Below are 18054 nucleotides of genomic sequence, written 5' to 3' on the forward strand. Positions count from 1 at the left end.
GCATTCTTGTCAGCAGCACTGGGAATCTGTGTCTCTTTTTGTTGCGTCATCTTGCTGCGTCAGCTCTCTGTGTGTGCGGCGCCGTTCCTGGGCAGGCTGCTTACTTTTGCGCTGGGCGGCTCTCCTTATGGGACGCACTCCTTGCAGGTGGGCTCCCCTACGGGGGGACACCCCTGCATGGCACAGCTCTCCTTGCACACATCAGCACTGCGCTTGGGCCAGCTCATCACACGGGTCAGGAGGCCCTGGGTTTGAACTCTGGACCCCATGTGGTAGGTGGACGCTCTATCCGTTGAGCCAAGTCCGCTTCCCCCTACCCAGTTTTAATCTCTGCTCCATTCCCACTGAAACACTCACGTCCAGGGGAGCTGAAATCAGAAGCTCAGGGCCCTGGGAGCTAAGTCTGTGGCCCGCACAGCTGAAAGGAAAGGAGAAAGGAGCAGGCTTTGCTGAAGTGGAAGCTCAGCGGGATCCTGCAGGCAGGGACTAAACGAGCCGGCAGGTGCAAGGCGCCCGACAGAGGACGGGCGGCCTCAGCGTGAGGGGCCACCTCCACCCTCGCCCTCCACCAAGGCTCTCCGAGAACCTACTGGGTGCAAATCTGCAAACCTGAGCTACAGGAGTTACACACGTTAACTGAAGAGAAAGTAGCTGACCCCTGTAGTTTGCCCTTTGACCCTCAACCTGCCACGGCGAAGCTCAGGCCGGGCACAAATGCGTCTGCAGAAGCCAGGGACCTGGCTCGGTCAGCTCGGGCCCGCAGTGCTCTGCCCCCACCGCCAAGTCCACGTGCGGCAAAGGGAAGAAGGGCGCCCAGACATGTCTGTGTCCTGCTCCCGGCCCTGGGTCATCCCTCGCGTGGCGGGTGGTGCTTTGCAGGCCGGGTCCAGCCGAGGGTCGGGAGAGGGGCAGCTTCTCCAGGGCTCTGTCCAGCCCCAAAGGACAGGGGTCCCGATTAGGGGGAAGCAGGAGGGTCAGGGCTGGAGCCGGAGCTGGGACAGCAGGAGCAGAGGTCACTACGAGGGACTGCACGAGGCCGCACAGCTGGCTCTGAAGACGAGGCAGGGGCCCTGAGCCGGGCCTGCGGGGGCCGCTGGATGCCAGGCGCGGCCGGGAGCCAGAGCCTGCCTGACCCCAGCAGGGACGCCTGCCTGCACTGGACATTAGGGCGTGGTCTCCAGAGCGTCAGCTCACAGACCACCAGCCGCTGCGCCCTTCAGAGCAGCTCGGGCATCCAGGACACGAGCAGGTAGTCCCACAGCGATTCAGCTCAGCCTCCCCAGCCCAAGGGGGCCCGGCAGGCCAGGGCTGGACCTGGCCCTCCAGAACCAGGAACACATGCCCAAAGCCCAGCGCTTGGGCTGGCTGTTTAACTCCTTGGTGCCTCCGTGTCCTTATCTGCACAATGGGCACAATAGCAGCTTATGCCGCGAAGGGGTCAAGAGAATCGAGGCATGAAACGCGTTTCAGTTGCTAGCAGTAAATAAAGCGAAGCTGCTCAGATACGAAACTGTGCCCTGGTTCCCAGGGACCTTCAAATCGACCTTGAAAACAACATAATGGCCGGCGTTTAGATTTTATCTTTCCATCTCAAACCAAATCCAGGGAGAGGAGAAAAAACAAGAGCTGCTCTACGCCTGCGGACCGTTTCTCGGGGCGGCCCTCGGGCCGACCGTGCATCACGCGCCCTCGTGGGCCGGTTTCGCACGCTGATCTGACGGCCCGCTGCGCTGCGTTAAAGTCACCCCTGGTTTATTTCCCCAGAGCCCAGTAAGAAGGGCTCTTCCTGCGGTATGAGGGGCCCCGACTCCATTCGCGGTCTGCTCACCCGTGGTCGGGTGAAGCGTGAGCTGTAACCAGCCTGCCTGGAGAGGCGCCCGCACAGCTGTCCTTTGAGGGGTGGACACCCCAGTGGCTCCCGTCGCCCCGAAGTCCTCTTCGATCTGGGCACATTGAGAAATACCCGCGTCCTACCCTGCCGGTGCCGGTTCCTCCGTAGAGACGCATTTGCTCCCGCTGGTCACTCAGGGCCGAGGGCTCCAGCTGCCCTCCTGGCCGCTTGCCCTGCGCCCTGACCGCGGCGTCATCGTGACAGAGCTGACGCTGCGCAGACGCAGAGCGACTGGCCAGTGTGCTGCAAACATGCCTCACTGAGAATCTTCTCAGAGGACAGCCCTCGTCTTCAGGCTGCAACGCCGCAGAGGACACGGACCCAGGGGCAGGCCCTGTCGAGCGATCGGGCCCACCAGGGCGCGGCCTCCCTGGGCCTCGGGCACGTGCACGTCTGCGGCTCCACGAGGGGTGAGCCCCCCCCGTCGTGGCCGGACAGGCTCCTGGAGCTTGTTGTCCCTGCACCCGCCTCAAGAACAGATTCGGCCGCAGAGAACAGAAAACAGAACAAACACAGCGGGCTGCACGCGGAGGAAGTCGAGGTGGCCAGCCCAGGCCCAGCGTGCGGCCCGGCCTCCTCTACCTCAAGGCCACGAATTGGCCAGCCGAGCGCCAGCCATGGCGTCTTCATTCTGGTAAAAAGGAAGAAGAGAGGAAAAGCCGAGCGGGTTCCCATCAAGCCACCTGCTTTTATCTCACCAGCCAGGGCTTCTTCCACAGTGAAACCTAGCTGCACGGGAAGCCCCGACTACGGACTTTTATCAGAGATGCTGCCACCCTCATAAAACGAGGAGGAAGGAAGAAGAGCCAGCAGTCTCAGTGACACCCTGCGAGCACGCTCCTTGCTCAACTTCTCCCGTGTCCTATGGGCCGCCTTCTACCCAACCACTGAAGCCCGAATCATAGACGGCTTCTGGGGTTGCTCCTGTTGCTTCATCCTTCAAATCTAGTGCAGCAGCAAGTTCCATCATTCCACCTCCAAAATGCACCCTGAGTCTGCCTGCTTCTCTCGACACCTATCAAGAACCAAGAGGAGACAGCTGATCTGCCAGATGTCAGGGTGGTCGATTAAGACCACAAGCCAAGGTAAGTGGACTTGGCCCAGTGGTTAGGGCGTCCGCCTACCACATGGGAGGTCCGTGGTTCAAACCCCAGGCCTCCTTGACCCGTGTGGAGCTGGCCCATGCGCAGTGCTGATGCGCGCAAGGAGTGCCCTGCCATGCAGGGGTGTCCCCCCCATAGGGGAGCCCCACGCGCAAGGAGTGCGCCCTGTAAGGAGAGCCGCCCAGCGCGAAAGAAAGTTCAGCCTGCCCAGGAATGGCACCGCACACGTGCAGAGCTGACACAACAAGATGATGCAATGAAAAGAAACACAGATTCCCATGCCACCGATAAGGATAGAAGCCGTCACAGAAGAACACACAGTGAATGGACACAAAGAGCAGACAATTGGGGGGTGGGGGAGTGGGGAGAGAAATAAATAAAATAAATCTTTAAAAAAAAGGGTGCTGTCTCACGTGTGCCTCTGGCTCCGCGACCAGCAGTCTCCCTGGGGTGCCGCTAGGTGGAAAGAGCACTTTTCCCTGAGCACCACGAGCCTTGGCCAGCTCAGGGGTGTAGGGCCTTTCCTGGCCTCAGACCCCCTCCCTGGCCTGGGAGGAGCTGCAGGGGCACCACCCCTTCCTGCTGCTTCCCCCTAGAGGGCCTGGGGGCTGCCCGCCACCTTCGTGCCCTGCCAGGGGTGTCAACCCGCTCTGACACTTCTGTGATCCAGAGAAACACCAAATAAAGCAATCTGTGTTTGCAGAAAAGAAAAGAAAAACTAAAAAAGACAACAAGGCAAAAGGAAAGCAGCCGCTAAGCCCTTGACCACATACTGTGATGACGCGAGCAAGGGGCTAACCCCGAAGGCACGCTGATGCCCCAACGTCCTGTCTCTCCCCAGGCGCTGGCTAGGGCCCAGGCCGGAGCAGGGGAGCCTGTGCAGCAACGCCAGGGAGCAGGGAGCAGGCCCGCCAGGGGCCCGGCTCCTCCGCCGCAACTCCCCCCCCCGCCCCCGAGCCTGCAGCACGCCGGCCATGCCCCCTGTCTGCGCGGGGAGGGTGGCTCCCTGTGGCCTGCCCGGGAAGCTTTGCAACTTTCCGGGGTGGGCCTGGGGGACCTCACGAGGGCTCCAGTCAGCCGGACACCTCGTCCTCCGCTCCGGACCGACCCGAGCTGGTGGGGGCCCCTGCTCCCTGCCCCCTGCCCCCATCTGCCTCTGCGTCCATTCGCAATCACAGCAACGTCCGGCCACGCCACCCCCCTCCCGGCGCCGGAAGAGAGCCACACGCCGGGCGGTCTGATCGGTGGAATTTGTCCTCCGTGGTCCGGAGGTGGTGGCCGAGGTCCACGTGTCGTCCACGCGCCCCCCGCGACCCGGGCGTCCTGGGCTCATGAGCGTCTCCGCCGGCTCTGCCGCCGGCTCCGTGGCCCCCTCCCTTCCTCCCTCGGAAGGATCTGGCATGGCCTCGCCTTCCCTGATGACATCTGCAAGGACTCTGTCTCCAAACGAGGTGGCCGTCGCAGTGCGGGGGCTACGGTTTCAGCGTATCTTTTGGGGGGACACAGTCAACCCACAACAGAAGGTCAGACGCCCTGGGAAAGACAAGCTCTGGAAAGAGGTGCCACAAATCAATGGAGAGCAACGCAAGGGAAGAGGCCGTCGCGAGCACATCCCGACAGCGGCCCAACACCCCTGGGGAGCGCCCGGATAGCGCCACCCACCCTCTAGCAACCCAAGAACGGAAGGAAGAGGAAGACTTCCCAGATGGACAAAATTACCCTGGACAACTTCATGAAAAAGTCTCGGCTCCCACTGAGCCATTAAGTAGTTGGTTTCCACTTGGAAGCCCCCGTCGCCTGTGACAGCCCCTGACAAACTCTTTCTTTATTTTCTCCGTGGAAGCGCTATGGAGATACAAGATTAACTGCAAAGAAGTTCCCCAAACTGCAGTCTTGTCTCTGAGCTTCACTGCTCACGACCGAAGGCTCATCTGGGTGGCAGGACAGGGAGGGTCCAAGACGAATTACGCTTCGCATCCAGTTACATACGGCGTAAATGAAACGCTTCTGAGTAGACGGGTTCTGCTCTGCTCGTGCAGAAAGGGGGCGACTTCTCCAGCGCAGTTTACCACGACCGCTTTCCACCTAGAAAATAAGGCCTCTTCCTTTAGGAGATTCTCAATTCTCCTCACTGAGGTTAGTAAATAATGAAAAGTGCATTTATCTCTGAAAGCTCAGAAACAATCCACATTTGGCTAATTGGGCACTCCTGGGCCAGCCGTTGCGTCTTTAGATCACTCTGGTCGACTGTGAATTAGAGCTGGCATCCCACACGTCTGCAATTAATCTACTGAGCACGCTGCGACTAAAAGTCAGGCCTTCAGAGCAGGCTGTGCTAGCACCCTGCCAGGCTGATACTCTGACAACAGAACGCCAGCCAGCCGGGCTAAGAGGTGCATCCCCTGTCGGTCTGTCGACCCCACGCCAAACTTGACCGGGAAGTTCTCCCAAATCTCCCGCCGATTAAAGTCGTGTGCTGGCCTGGTGTGAAGTGAACATTTCAACTTGTAGTCCCGGGACAGTCTGTTTGAAGTGTGTCCTATTTTTAGGTCCAATTCCTGCTTTGCCATCAATCGATTAACTACTTCCTAGAAGATGAAAACGCAGCCTTAAGCCAGAAGTCCCTGGAAGGCTCAAGCAAAACATGATTTTAGATTTTGATGAGCGTTTGGAGACTATTTTGAACACACGGCTCCAGTGAGGCACCTGGCGGGAAAGAGGAAAGATGCCCCCTGTTTTACGCCCCATCCTTGGCTTTGTCCACTCAGAGTGGACATGTTAGCACCTTCTACCAGCATTTGGACCTTGTGGGAACTCAAGGAGTCACTGAGGTGAGGAGGTCGAGGCTAACGATTCGTTTTCCCACATCATTTCCTTAATTACTTCTAAAAATATCATTTTAACCTGAAAAAGGAAAATACATGTGGACTTTAGAAAACCTGAAAACCACAGACAAAACACATGAGAAAATAAAAATGGCCCATAACTTACCACTCAAACTCAAGTGTGCGTATCATTTCTCCTTCACGCACACAGCAGCACAGTTTTTAATAAAACTGAGATCACGCGCACACTGGGTGACTGTTTTTCCTTGTCAAGCCAGGTCACTTATAGAATGGCATCTAAAGGCTGCCTGCTATTCCACTTTACAGGTACATAATAACTTCATTAGCTCAGCGGTTATTTATTCGTGTTTGCATTGTTTCAACTCTTTGGCCACTATAATTGATGCTGTGAAGGATTTAGCTTCTACATAAATCTTTTACTCAGGCCAGGCTAGAACCTCAGGATAAATTCCTACAAGCAAAATTAAAGGTTATGTACATTTCTAGCGCTTTTGACACGTGTCACATCTATAAGTCCACACACACATAAATTTGGTTGTACAGCTAATTTGGCTTTGTATGTAGTATACATTTGGTTTCACTGGTGTGCATATAATTTGGTATGTATGTGTATATATGTGCTTGTGCATATATGTATGTGTGTATATATATAATCAAATTGTCCTCAAGAAAGTTCGTGCCCAATTACAAATTACATTCCGCCGGCAGCACGTGCCCAAGAGGGCTTCGGTGCCGTCCAAAGCTCCTCGGGCGCTTCGTGGTCCTCTGACGCAGGAACTGCCCTCTAACTCCACGTGGCCGAGAGCAAGTGGTCCGGTCTATCCCATCGGGAATCGGTGTAAAATGCCCCGACGCCCCCCCAGCTTCCCCACCCAAAACCACCGTGGCCACTGCCGAGTCACCGCACTGAGAGGACGGTTTGTCCCGTGTCAGCCCTCCAGGGGCGCCAGTGACGCCTGAGCGGTCAGCGCAGGCCTTGGTGCACCCCAACTGCACGTGCTGGTGACTTGGAAATGCCCGGAGCTACTCCCACCCCTCCCCCTGCCCCGGCTGCCCTGTGCCTCCACCCCTACCCCTCCACCCTGCCCTGTGCCTCCACCCCTACCCCTCCACCCTGCCCTGTGCCTCCACCCCTACCCCTCCACCCTGCCCTGTGCCTCCACCTCCACCCCCTCCACCCTGCCCTGTGCCTCCACCCCTACCCCTCCACCCTGCCCTGTGCCTCCACCTCCACCCCTCCACCCTGCCCTGTGCCTCCACCCCTACCCCTCCACCCTGCCCTGTGCCTCCACCCCTACCCCTCCACCCTGCCCTGTGACTCCACCTCCACCCCCTCCACCCTGCCCTGTGCCTCCACCCCTACCCCTCCACCCTGCCCTGTGCCTCCACCCCTACCCCTCCATCCTGCCCTGTGCCTCCACCCCTACCCCTCCACCCTGCCCTGTGCCTCCACCTCCACCCCCTCCTACCCTGCCCTGTGCCTCCACCTCCACCCCCTCCACCCTGCCCTGTGCCTCCACCCCTACCCCTCCACCCTGCCCTGTGACTCCACCCCTACCCCTCCACCCTGCCCTGTGACTCCACCCTGCCCTGTGCCTCCACCCCTACCCCTCCACCCTGCCCTGTGCCTCCACCCCTACCCCTCCACCCTGCCCTGTGCCTCCACCTCCACCCCTACCCCTCCACCCTGCCCTGTGCCCCCACCCCTACCCCTCCACCCTGCCCTGTGACTCCACCCCTACCCCTCCACCCTGCCCTGTGACTCCACCCCTACCCCTCCACCCTGCCCTGTGATCCACCCCTACCCCTCCACCCTGCCCTGTGCCTCCACCTCCACCCCTACCCCTCCACCCTGCCCTGTGCCTCCACCCCTACCCCTCCACCCTGCCCTGTGCCTCCACCCCTACCCCTCCACCCTGCCCTGTGACTCCACCCCTACCCCTCCACCCTGCCCTGTGCCTCCACCTCCACCCCCTCCACCCTGCCCTGTGCCTCCACCCCTACCCCTCCACCCTGCCCTGTGCCTCCACCCCTACCCCTCCACCCTGCCCTGTGCCTCCACCCCTACCCCTCCACCCTGCCCTGTGACTCCACCCCTACCCCTCCACCCTGCCCTGTGCCTCCACCTCCACCCCCTCCACCCTGCCCTGTGCCTCCACCCCTACCCCTCCACCCTGCCCTGTGCCTCCACCCCTACCCCTCCACCCTGCCCTGTGCCTCCACCTCCACCCCCTCCACCCTGCCCTGTGCCTCCACCTCCACCCCTCCACCCTGCCCTGTGCCTCCACCCCTACCCCTCCACCCTGCCCTGTGCCTCCACCTCCACCCCCTCCTACCCTGCCCTGTGCCTCCACCCCTACCCCTCCACCCTGCCCTGTGCCTCCACCCCTACCCCTCCACCCTGCCCTGTGCCTCCACCCCTACCCCTCCACCCTGCCCTGTGACTCCACCCTGCCCTGTGCCTCCACCCCTCACCCCCTCCACCCTGCCTCTGGCTGCCCTGTGCCTCCACTCCTCCTCCCCCCTCCGCCCTGCCCTCTGATGGGACACTGTCAGTGGGTGGCTTCCCCTGTGGCTCCCCGCTGAGGTCTGCTCCTGGGAAGTCCCCGCAGGAGATGGGAGTGAAGGAAGGAGAGTGAGGGGCTCCTGCTTGCAGGGGCCTCAGGGGTGGGGGCAGTGCACCCCTTCGTGGAAGGCCGACGCCCCTGCCGGGGGGCCCTCTGCACGCAGTCTGCTGTCCCCGGGAAGCACTCCCAGCCCTTGCTCCTCCCGGCCTCTGGCTGCCCCCAGCCTGGAGAAGCACCATCCCGGGTGTTGCTCTCTCCTGCCCACGCCCGTGTGAAGAGTCCTTTAGGAAACTCGGAGTTGGCGTGGGCCACCTACTTCCTCTGGGACCCTGTTGTCGGTGCTGGGTGCTGGATATGTGGGTGTATCCTTATATTAGTCTGTCTACTTTTTTTTTAAAGATTTATTTATTTATTTCTCTCCCCTCCCGCCCCCCCCCCCCGCCCCAGTTGTCTGTTCTCTGTGTCTATTTGCTGCATCGTCTTCTTTGTCTGCTTCTGTTGTTGTCAGCGGCACTGGGAATCTGTGTTTTTTTGTTGCGTCATCTTGCTGCATCAGCTCTCCGTGTGTGTGGTGCCATTCCTGGGCAGGCTGCGCTTTCTTTCACGCTGGGCGGCTCTCCTTATGGGGTGCACTCCTTGTGCGTGGGGCTCCCCTACACGGGGGACACCCCTGCCTGGCAGGGCACTCCTTGCGCGCATCAGCGCTGCACATGGGCCAGCTCCACACGGGTCAAGGAGGCCTGGGGTTTGAACCGCGGACCTCCCATGTAGGCGGACGCCCTAACCACTGGGCCAAGTCCACCACCCTATTCTGTCTACTTTAATGTAGTTCAAAATCCTCCACAATAAGAAGTTAAAAACTCTGTCATGGAAGAATTATTGTAAGGATAACCAGTGGAAGGGTGTGGTGGCCATGGAAATAGGCCTTGCTGCCATCTTCATGCTTGCAACATGGCTGCTGGAGTGCCGACCATCAAATATGACCCCTGGATGTGAAGAAGGGGAAAGGAATGGGTAAGAGGCCGAAAGGGACCAGTTTGTCCTTCCTCATGTCACACCTAGAAAATTCTGCTTACAACTTATAGGCCAGGGCTGTAACAGGAGAAAAGGGAAACTGGAGAAATGTATTCTTTTTAACTGAGCATATTGCCTACTTGAAGAAAAGTGGGGTTTTGTTCGTAAAGAAGGACGGGGAGAGTAAATGTGGAGGAGGCAGTTAACACTCTCTGCCACAGAGGGTGAATTCACGTGCCTGCCATTCCACAGCCAGCGAGAAGGTCACAAGCAAGAGGATCCAACGAAGGTCAACAGAGGCCCACGAGGGTGCTTTGTCGCCAGCCGAACCAAATGCAGGATTCAGTGAGTGGTGACCAGCATCTGAGGTCCAGGGACACTGCGCAGAGCTTTTAAACGTGGCCTGTCAGAGCCCGCACTGCTATTCCAGGGTTCAGTTAGCCTGGTTCAACGCATCTCGAGTTATTAAGGCTATTCGCATTGCAATCCAACCCAAACCATCTTACACAAGAAAGGTCATTTACACGCAAGAAAGGTCATTTATTTTTTATTTTTTTAATTAAATTGTCTTTTTTTTTTTAAGGTACATAGATCACAAAAAATGTTACATTAAAAAATATAAGAGGTTCCCATATACCCCCCTACCCCACCCCCTCTCCTCCCACATCAACAACCTCTTTCATCATTGTGGCACATTCATTGCATTTGGTGAATACATTTTGGAGCACTGCTGCACCGCATGAATTATAGTTTACCTTGTAAGTTACACTCTCCCCCAGTACATTCAATGGGTTATGGCAGGATATATACTGTCCAGTTTCTCTTCCTGCAATATCATTTAGGACAACTCCAAGTCCCAAAAATGCCCCCGTGTATCTCTTCTTCCCTCTCCCTGCCCTCAGCAACTACTGTGGCCACTTTCTCCAGATCAGTGCCATGGTTGGGAGGGAGTTCTCCAGGGCATGTATATAGGGTACATAAAAATGTTTGGATATATGTTGGGTATTTTCACAGTAGGTACAGTTACAAACGACAACTGAAGGAGTGCTGAGTTCCTAGCCAGGGGAGCTCTGTCACATTCCCCAATGAAACAGCAACAATCCCCCAAGTACAAGGGCAAAGACCAGTGAAGAAGGATGCTCCAATGATGAGCCCTTGATACTGATGACTATGCTTATGAGCCTGTGTGCCTGAAATTTGAACTAGGCCTAGAGCTGCAGGGTGCCTAAGAGTTACTTCCTGAGAGCCTCTATGTTGTTCAAATGTGGCCACTCTCTAAGCCAAACTCAGCATGTAAATGCATTACCTTCCCCCCCAGTATGGGACATGACTCCCAGGGATGAGCCTCCCTGGTGCCGAGGGATTACTACCAGTCACTAACTGGTGATGCAACTAGAAAAAGATCTTGAGTAAAAGGGGGAAATGGTAAAGACAAATGAGTTTTTATATGGCTAAGAGTCTTCAAAAAAGAGTCAGGAAGTCATCAGAGGGGTCACACTTACACATGCCTCAGCAGGATCCTAGAGGCAACCAAAGTAGATATAACCCCAGGTACCATGCTCCTGAGGGCTACAGAGACACACAGGTTCTACAGTCATGGCAGTTGGCTTTGGAGTTAAGTGTCTTTTCAGTGGGCCCTACTTTGGAATTTGTGTTCCTGAGTGTGATGGAGTTGGACTCAGATGTGAACTTTCTACACATGCCTCTTCTGTCACTTTTACTGAAACTGTGGTGGGTACTGGGGTTGGTGTATACTCAGGGGACTTCAGTCTCTGGACTGGCCTGTGACAGCTGGAATCTGAGCCTCAGCAGAGTTGCAGCTCCTACTTTCCAGTTTGTTGGACTTACCCAGGTCAACTAACAGGGAGGTGAGGATGGTCAACCACCCAACCAGGGAACCGAGAGCGCATACAACTTCAAGCAGGAGAATCGCATCCATCACCCATGTGGGATCTAAACTCCCTCTTGATATAGAGGTGGAATGGACATCACCAACCCAGGGTCCATGAGATGGGGGAATAAAATAAGGATTAGAGTGAACTTACTGGTATTCTACTATGGAACTATTGTGACTAGTAATGGAAGGTTATTTATTTTAAAGATAACAGGGTGGGAAGCGGACATGGTTCAAGTGATTGGACTCCCATCTGCCATATGGGAGGTCCCAAGTTTGGTTCCCAGGGCCTCCCAGTGAAGGCAAACTGGCCCGCGCATGAACTGACGCAACAGTATGACGCAACAAAAAAGAGACACAGAGGAAAGACAATGAGAGACACAACAAACCAGGGAGCTGAGATGGCTCTAGTGATTGAGTGCCTTTCTCCCACATCAGAAGGTCCCAGGATCAGTTTCCAGTGCCTCCTAAAGAGAAGACAAGAAGAAAAGACAGACACAGAAGAATGTGCAGCAAGTGGACAGAGAGAGCAGACAGCGAGCACAAGCGGCAAGGGAGTGGGAATACATATATAAAATCTTAAAAAAAAAAAAAAAAAAGATAATGAGCAACCAAACCTGGGAATTGGGTGCCTTTAGAATGGCTCTGTTTCTCATTCTCCTCTTTTCACTGTATTGCTGCATTCGTCTCTCCTTTCCATCTCAGAATTCCCAGGGAAATTTTCCGATAGCCCGCCTTGGATTGCATGTTCATTCCTGGACCAACTTGCTGTGACCAGAGGAAAGGGTCTGTCCAGGCAGGAGATGCCCTCACCCTGGAAACAGCCACCACTGGACAGTGAAGAGTGCCTCGCTGTTCAAGACGGCCGCCATCGAGGAACGGTCACCATGCCTCGGAGGTGACCGCAGCAGATGACCCTGTGGCTTTGTTGTCCTGGGAAGTGTTGTTGAAAGCCCACCGAGACACCTGACTGTGGGGAAAAGGAATTAGGACTTGGGCATTTTACAGGTCTGCACAGTTAGGTATGAACATGATTTTTTGCCAAATATCAGTGTAACAGGATTTAGAGAAGCTGATCACCCAGTGTGTGTTTTGCCCACTTTCTTTAGCCCTTTTTTTAAAAAAAGATTTATTTATTTATTTCTCTCCCCTCCCCCCTACCCTGGTTGTCTGCTCTCTGTGTCTATTTGCTGCGTCTTCTTTGTCCGCTTCTGTTGTTGTCAGTGGCACAGGAATCTGTGTTTCTTTTTGTTGTGTCATCTTGTTGTGTCAGCTCTCCATGTGTGCGGCACCATTCCTAGGCAGGCTGCACTTTCTTTCGCGTGGGCAGCTCTCCTTACGGGGCGCACTCCTTGCGCGTGGGGCTCCCCTACATGGGGGACATCCCTGCATGACACGGCACACCTTGTGCACATCAACACTGCGCATGCGCCAGCTCCACACGGGTCAAGAAGGCCCGGGGCTTGAACCGTGGACCTCCCATGTGGTAGACGGATGCCCTAACCACTGGGCCAAGTCTGCCGCCTCTTTAGCCTTTCTAAAATGCTCCATCTGTGTATTAGTCAGCCAAAGGGGTGCTGATGCAAAATACCAGCAATGGTTTGGTTTTCATAAAGGGTATTTATTTGGGGTAGGAGCTTGCAGATACCAGGCCATAAAGCAGAAGTTCCTTCCTTCGCCAAAGTCCATTTCCACGTGTTGGAGCAAGATGACTGCCGACATCTGTGAGGGTTCAGGCTTCCTGGGTTCCTCTGGGCTCAGCTCCTGTTTCCTCCACAAGGTCAGCTGTGGACTATCAGGTGAACAGCTCTGTCTCTCTCCCTGGGGCTTCAGCTTCAGCATCAAACTCCGATATCAAAACTCCAACATTAAAAGCCCTCGACTCTGTCCTTCGCCATGCCTTTTATCTGTGAGTCCTCACCCACCAAGGGGTGGGGACTCAATGCCCTAATCATAACTCAATCACGCCCAGGCACAGATCAGATTACAAGCATAATCCAATATCTATTTTTGGAATTCATAACCATATCAAACTGCTGCAATATGTATAGACCTCCATTTCCCATTTCCTGCTGGCTCTGTTGTTAATGTATCAAATGAAACTTGCCAGTCTCATTTAAAGAATGACGTGGTCAGCATTAGACGATCTTTTTTTTTTTTAAGATTTATTTTTTATTTATTTCTCTCTCCCCTACACACACAGTTGTCTGCTCTGTGTCCATTCGCTGTGTGTTCTTCCGTGTCCACTTGTATTCTTGTCAGCGGCACTGGAAGTCTGTGTCTCTTTTTGTTGCATCATCTTGCTGCGTCAGCTCTCCATGTGTGGTGCCACTCCTGGGCAGGCTGACCTTTTCTCACGCTGGGCGGCTCTCCTTGAGGGGCACATTCTTTGTGCATGAGGTTCCCCTACCCAGGGACACCCCTGCATGGCACAGCACTCCTTGCACGCATCAGCGCTGCGCGTGGGCTAGCTCACCACACAGGTCGAGAGGCCCTGGGTTTGAACCCTGGACCTCCTGTGTGGTAGGCGGATGCTCTATCCATTGAGCCAAATCCGCTTCCCTGGAAGACCCTTTTTGATGTAACTTGTGTGCAGCTGTGGACTGGGGTAGCAGGGAAGGAAATTCACAGAAAATCAGAGCAGTGGGAGCGTTAGCCACAGAACAGCACACGCCCCGGCCATCTGCCCATGTTGGGAAGGAGTGGACACGGGGGCCAACAAGCACCCCAGATGGGGGACGGGTATGAAACCTGTTCTCTCCCGTTCCTGCGACCAGCATGCAAAACCGAGGTGTGGGCGGGGCACGCTGCCTCCCGGCCCCTGGGCAGCCACCCGGCCTGTGGCTGCTCCCTGCCCCCTCTGCCTCCACCCCAGCCGCCCGGGGCCCCAGCCCCTTCACGGGCACCGCCACGGGCTCAGGGCCCAGCCTGAATGCAGGCCACCCGCATCTCGAGGTCCTCACCAATCCCCATCTGGACCTGCACTTTGGGGACGCCAGGAGGAGAGGGGCAGTGGGGGGACGGGCCTGCCTCATTGCCCCGGGGGCCTAGAGCAGGAACCTGCCTTTATCAGGCCATGGCCTCGGAATGTGCAGAAAGATTCTGCATCCGCTAAGTTCACGAGATTATGTTTAGGTTCTCTCGAGCAGGAATTAAAGGCGGAGGGCGCTGTGCGGTCGATGCCCGTGTCTCTACTCAGGTGTAAACTGGCCCAAACACCACCTTCAGCCCGTGGCCACAGACTGGGGCCCGGGAGGCAGGCCCTGGGGGAGGAGGGCAGGGAGGCGTTTTAGGATTGGGATTGACACCTGGGGAGGGCAGGGGAGAGGAGAGGAGGGCAGGGGAAGGGAGGGGACGGCAGGACAAGGGGCAGGGAGGGGAAGGGAGGGAAGGGGAAGGCAGGGGTGGGGAGAGGTAGGGAGGGGAGGGCAGGGGAGGGGAGCACAGGGGAGGGCAAGACAGGGGAGGGGAGGAGAGGGCAGGACAGGGGAGTGCAGGGGAGGAGAGGGGAGGGTAGGGGAGAGGTAGGGAGGGGAAGCCAGGGGAGGGGAGCACAGGGGAGTGCAGGGGAGGGCAGGGCAGGGGAAGGGAGGGGCGGGGAGGGCAGGGAGGGGAGCCGTGGCTCCAGGGGGGGCAGTGAGCCCTCATCCGGGAGGGGGCCTGCCTGGGGATGGTGATGGACCCTCATTCCGGCTGCCCGCGAAGGTCCCCTGGTCCCGGCAGGTGAGCCTGTTCTCCGCGTCTTCCCGCCTCTTCAACCCTCGGCGCCCTCTGCCCGATGCCCGTCTCAGGGGCGCCCATCTCCGGGCGTCGTGAAGATGGGGCGCCCACGCGGCTCGCAGGTGGGGGGCTCGGCGGCCCCGGCTGCAGCAGTGACCAGTGTCAGCCGCACCTCGGCGTCCATGCAATTAATAGCGTCACCTCGCATTCAGGGTCGCCCCGCCCCGGGCAAGGACGCCCCGAAGATCATCCTGTCCTCTCCTTCCAGCGTCCCCAGGGCCCAGGCTCCAGAGGGGGGCACCCATGCGGCCCCTTCCCAGGAGGGCTCCCCGTCACCCGCAGCAGGGCCCAGGGGAGTGAGCGCCTGCTTCCACGTCCCTGGGTTCGATCCCCGGCACCTCTGGGAAAAAAAAAAGACGGCTCCCTCCCCCTGGCTGGACGCCCCCCTCATCGAAGGGGACGGAATCCTGCTGGGGCACTGACAGCCCACCGGGTTAGGAGACCATCACACGTCACGGTTCCGAGGTGGCCCTAAGGCCGGGCCAGCTGGCTCTGCTTCCTGCTGGTGGCCCTCGGGCTCCGACCCGGAGCAGCTTTCCTGCCTTGTAGAGCAAGGCGCTGGCGGGAGAATTAACGGCTCCTGCAGAGGCGGCGCCCGGGCTCTCCCCTGACGAGTGGTCACCGCCTGTTTGCTGTACTGAGCGGCCCGGGGTGCCGCGTGGTGAGCCAACACTCACGGGCGGCAGGGGTCACAGTGGCCGCTGTGACCACCGAGCCTTCATTGTTTTATTCTATTTTATTTTTCATTTGTTGGTGTGTTTGCTTGTTTTACAGATTTATTTTATTTCTCTCCCCATCCCCCTGTTGTCTGCTCTCTGTGTCCATTTGCTGTTGTGTTCTTCTGCGTCCACTTGCATTATCTGGCAGCACTGGGAAACTGTGTCTCTCTTTGTTGCATCATCTTGCTATATCAGCTCTCCGTGTGTGCAGCACCATTCCTGGGCAGGCTGCACTTTTTTCACGCTGGGCGGCTCTCCTTACGGGGCGCATTCCTTGCACATGGGGCTCCCCTACGGGGGGACACCACTGCGTGGCACGGCACTCCTTGCGCGCATCAGCACTGCGCGTGGGTCAGCTCCACACGGGTCAGGAGGCCCTGGGTTTGAACCCTGGACCTTCCATATGGTAGGCGGACGCTCTATCAGTTGAGCCACGTCCGCTTCCCACCACTGAGCCTTTAAATGCCCTCAGTCCTGGGGACAGAGCGAGGAGGCCTTCTTCCCAACAGAAACCCAGCAGAGCTCGGGCCTCGTAAGCCGTTTTCCAGATACCTCTGCGCTGGTGTGATTTGTGCCAAGTGGGAAGCCACTAATGCCTGCTCTGCGCGAATATCCAGTTATTAACCTTCTGCGTTGGGGGAAACACTCAGCAGATATTTATAGTGAGTGGTAAAAAGAAAATACTGACGCTTAAGAAGAAAATCCCTTTTAAATGAAGCTCGACTCTCCTCCTCGCTGAGGCTCCTCCAAGGGCAGAGGGAGATTTCGGGGGCCTTTACCAAGAAAGGAAGAGCGCGCCAACACTCTCTTCTTCCCAGGGGAAAGCTTCTGTCATTTAGCAGAACCGTGCCCTTTGGAATGACATTTCTCTCAGCCTGGGTTTTAAGGGCTATTTATGAGTTTGAAAGAAGAGGTGGATTGTAAAATAATCTCTTTAAAATGGGCTGTGGCCACACAGAAAGACGGAGGCGTTCCTTGTAACTGCCCCGGCCCCGCTCCCCTTTGTTTTCACTTCTTCCAGAAGTTCCTTGAGAGGATGAAGAGTCTCTCGGGCCTTGCCGTGGTTTCCTCCTCAGCGTGGCCTCACAGCCGGCGGGACCCGCTAGCCCTGGCGGACCCTGGCTCCTTGGTCCAAGGCGTCTCCATGTCGTTCAGTGCTTGCCACAAAATCCCCTCACGCGACGGCCAGGAGCGGAAACCGCTGGAAAGCAGGACCCTGGGGACCCGGCCCATCTGCTCTGCCCACCGCTGTGTCCCCAGCCCCAGAACAAGCCGGACCCAGATATGCCAGTGACGTTCGTGGAAGGAACGGAGGGCTGTATCGGCAAGATGAGACAGAAGAACCCAGAGGGAAAGAAGCTTCTAGAACGTCCCTGCGGATGGGCTTAACGCACAGGCTGAAGGAACCAAGGGCCGCGCTTGCGGGTGCCCTCGCGGGTGACTCCGGTCACGCGCGGTTCTGCGTCGAGAGCTCCCTTCCGAGCCCTGTGCTAGGTGGGACCCACCACGGTCGGGGTTACGGTGAATTCTCGCTTCGCTCTGTCATGCTCTGGCCCACGGATGCCTTCAGGAAAGACCTGGATTTCCCACGGCGTCCGGCCCCACCCGTGACGGGCCCGCGCATCCCGGGCCGTCGCGGGGACGCTCGCGGTGGCCAAGCTTCCAATCCAGCTCAGCGGCTGAACGGTGCTGCTTTCCCGGGTCGTGGACCCCTCCCCCGAAGGGCCGTGAGGAGATCCTGGCGGAAGCGCCTGCGCTCGTTCATGCATTTCCAGTTTAAGAGCCGCAGCGCCCGAGGACGGGTCACTGCGGCGAGCTGCCGGGGCCCCGGGTTTCAAGTGAGGGTCTTGGGGAGAAAGAGCGAGCTGAGTGGGCACGGCCTTAGAGGCCAGATCTAAATCTTGTGGGAAAATCTTCTCTTGGTATTGAAAGGTACTCAGTGTTTAGTAAAAGCAAGACACCTTGGCCCCTCAGAATCTAAAACCGCCCCGGCGGCCTCCAGCACGCCTTCTCCCCTTCTTCGAAATGGATACCCAGGTTTGAACTAGGCACTAGCCCGCATTTCCAAGCTTCTCCTGAAGTCACATGTGGCCCTGGGCTGGAACTAGAAGCGGTAACTGTCCTGAAAGAGAGGAGCTGGGACTTTGTACCCACCTTGTCTCCTCCTGCAGCCTGGAATTCAGACCTGATGGCGGGGCTCAAGCAGCCACCTTGGATCATGAGATCAAATTGAACAGAGG

General features: G+C 57.2%; 1 protein-coding gene across 1 annotated transcript in view; it reads right to left on the minus strand.

The window, feature by feature from the left end:
* Positions 1 to 8848: 8848 nt before the first annotated feature.
* Positions 8849 to 18054, minus strand: part of GLT1D1 (glycosyltransferase 1 domain containing 1) — a 120877-nt gene continuing 111671 nt past the window's right edge. Inside the window, exon 12 of the mRNA XM_058281215.2 lies at positions 8849 to 9393. Coding sequence (XP_058137198.1) covers positions 9346 to 9393 — 48 coding nt within the window. The 3' untranslated portion in view covers positions 8849 to 9345. The remainder of the gene's footprint in view (positions 9394 to 18054) is intronic.

Source organism: Dasypus novemcinctus, chromosome 19, assembly GCF_030445035.2.
Source record: "Dasypus novemcinctus isolate mDasNov1 chromosome 19, mDasNov1.1.hap2, whole genome shotgun sequence".
Lineage (NCBI taxonomy): Eukaryota > Metazoa > Chordata > Mammalia > Cingulata > Dasypodidae > Dasypus > Dasypus novemcinctus.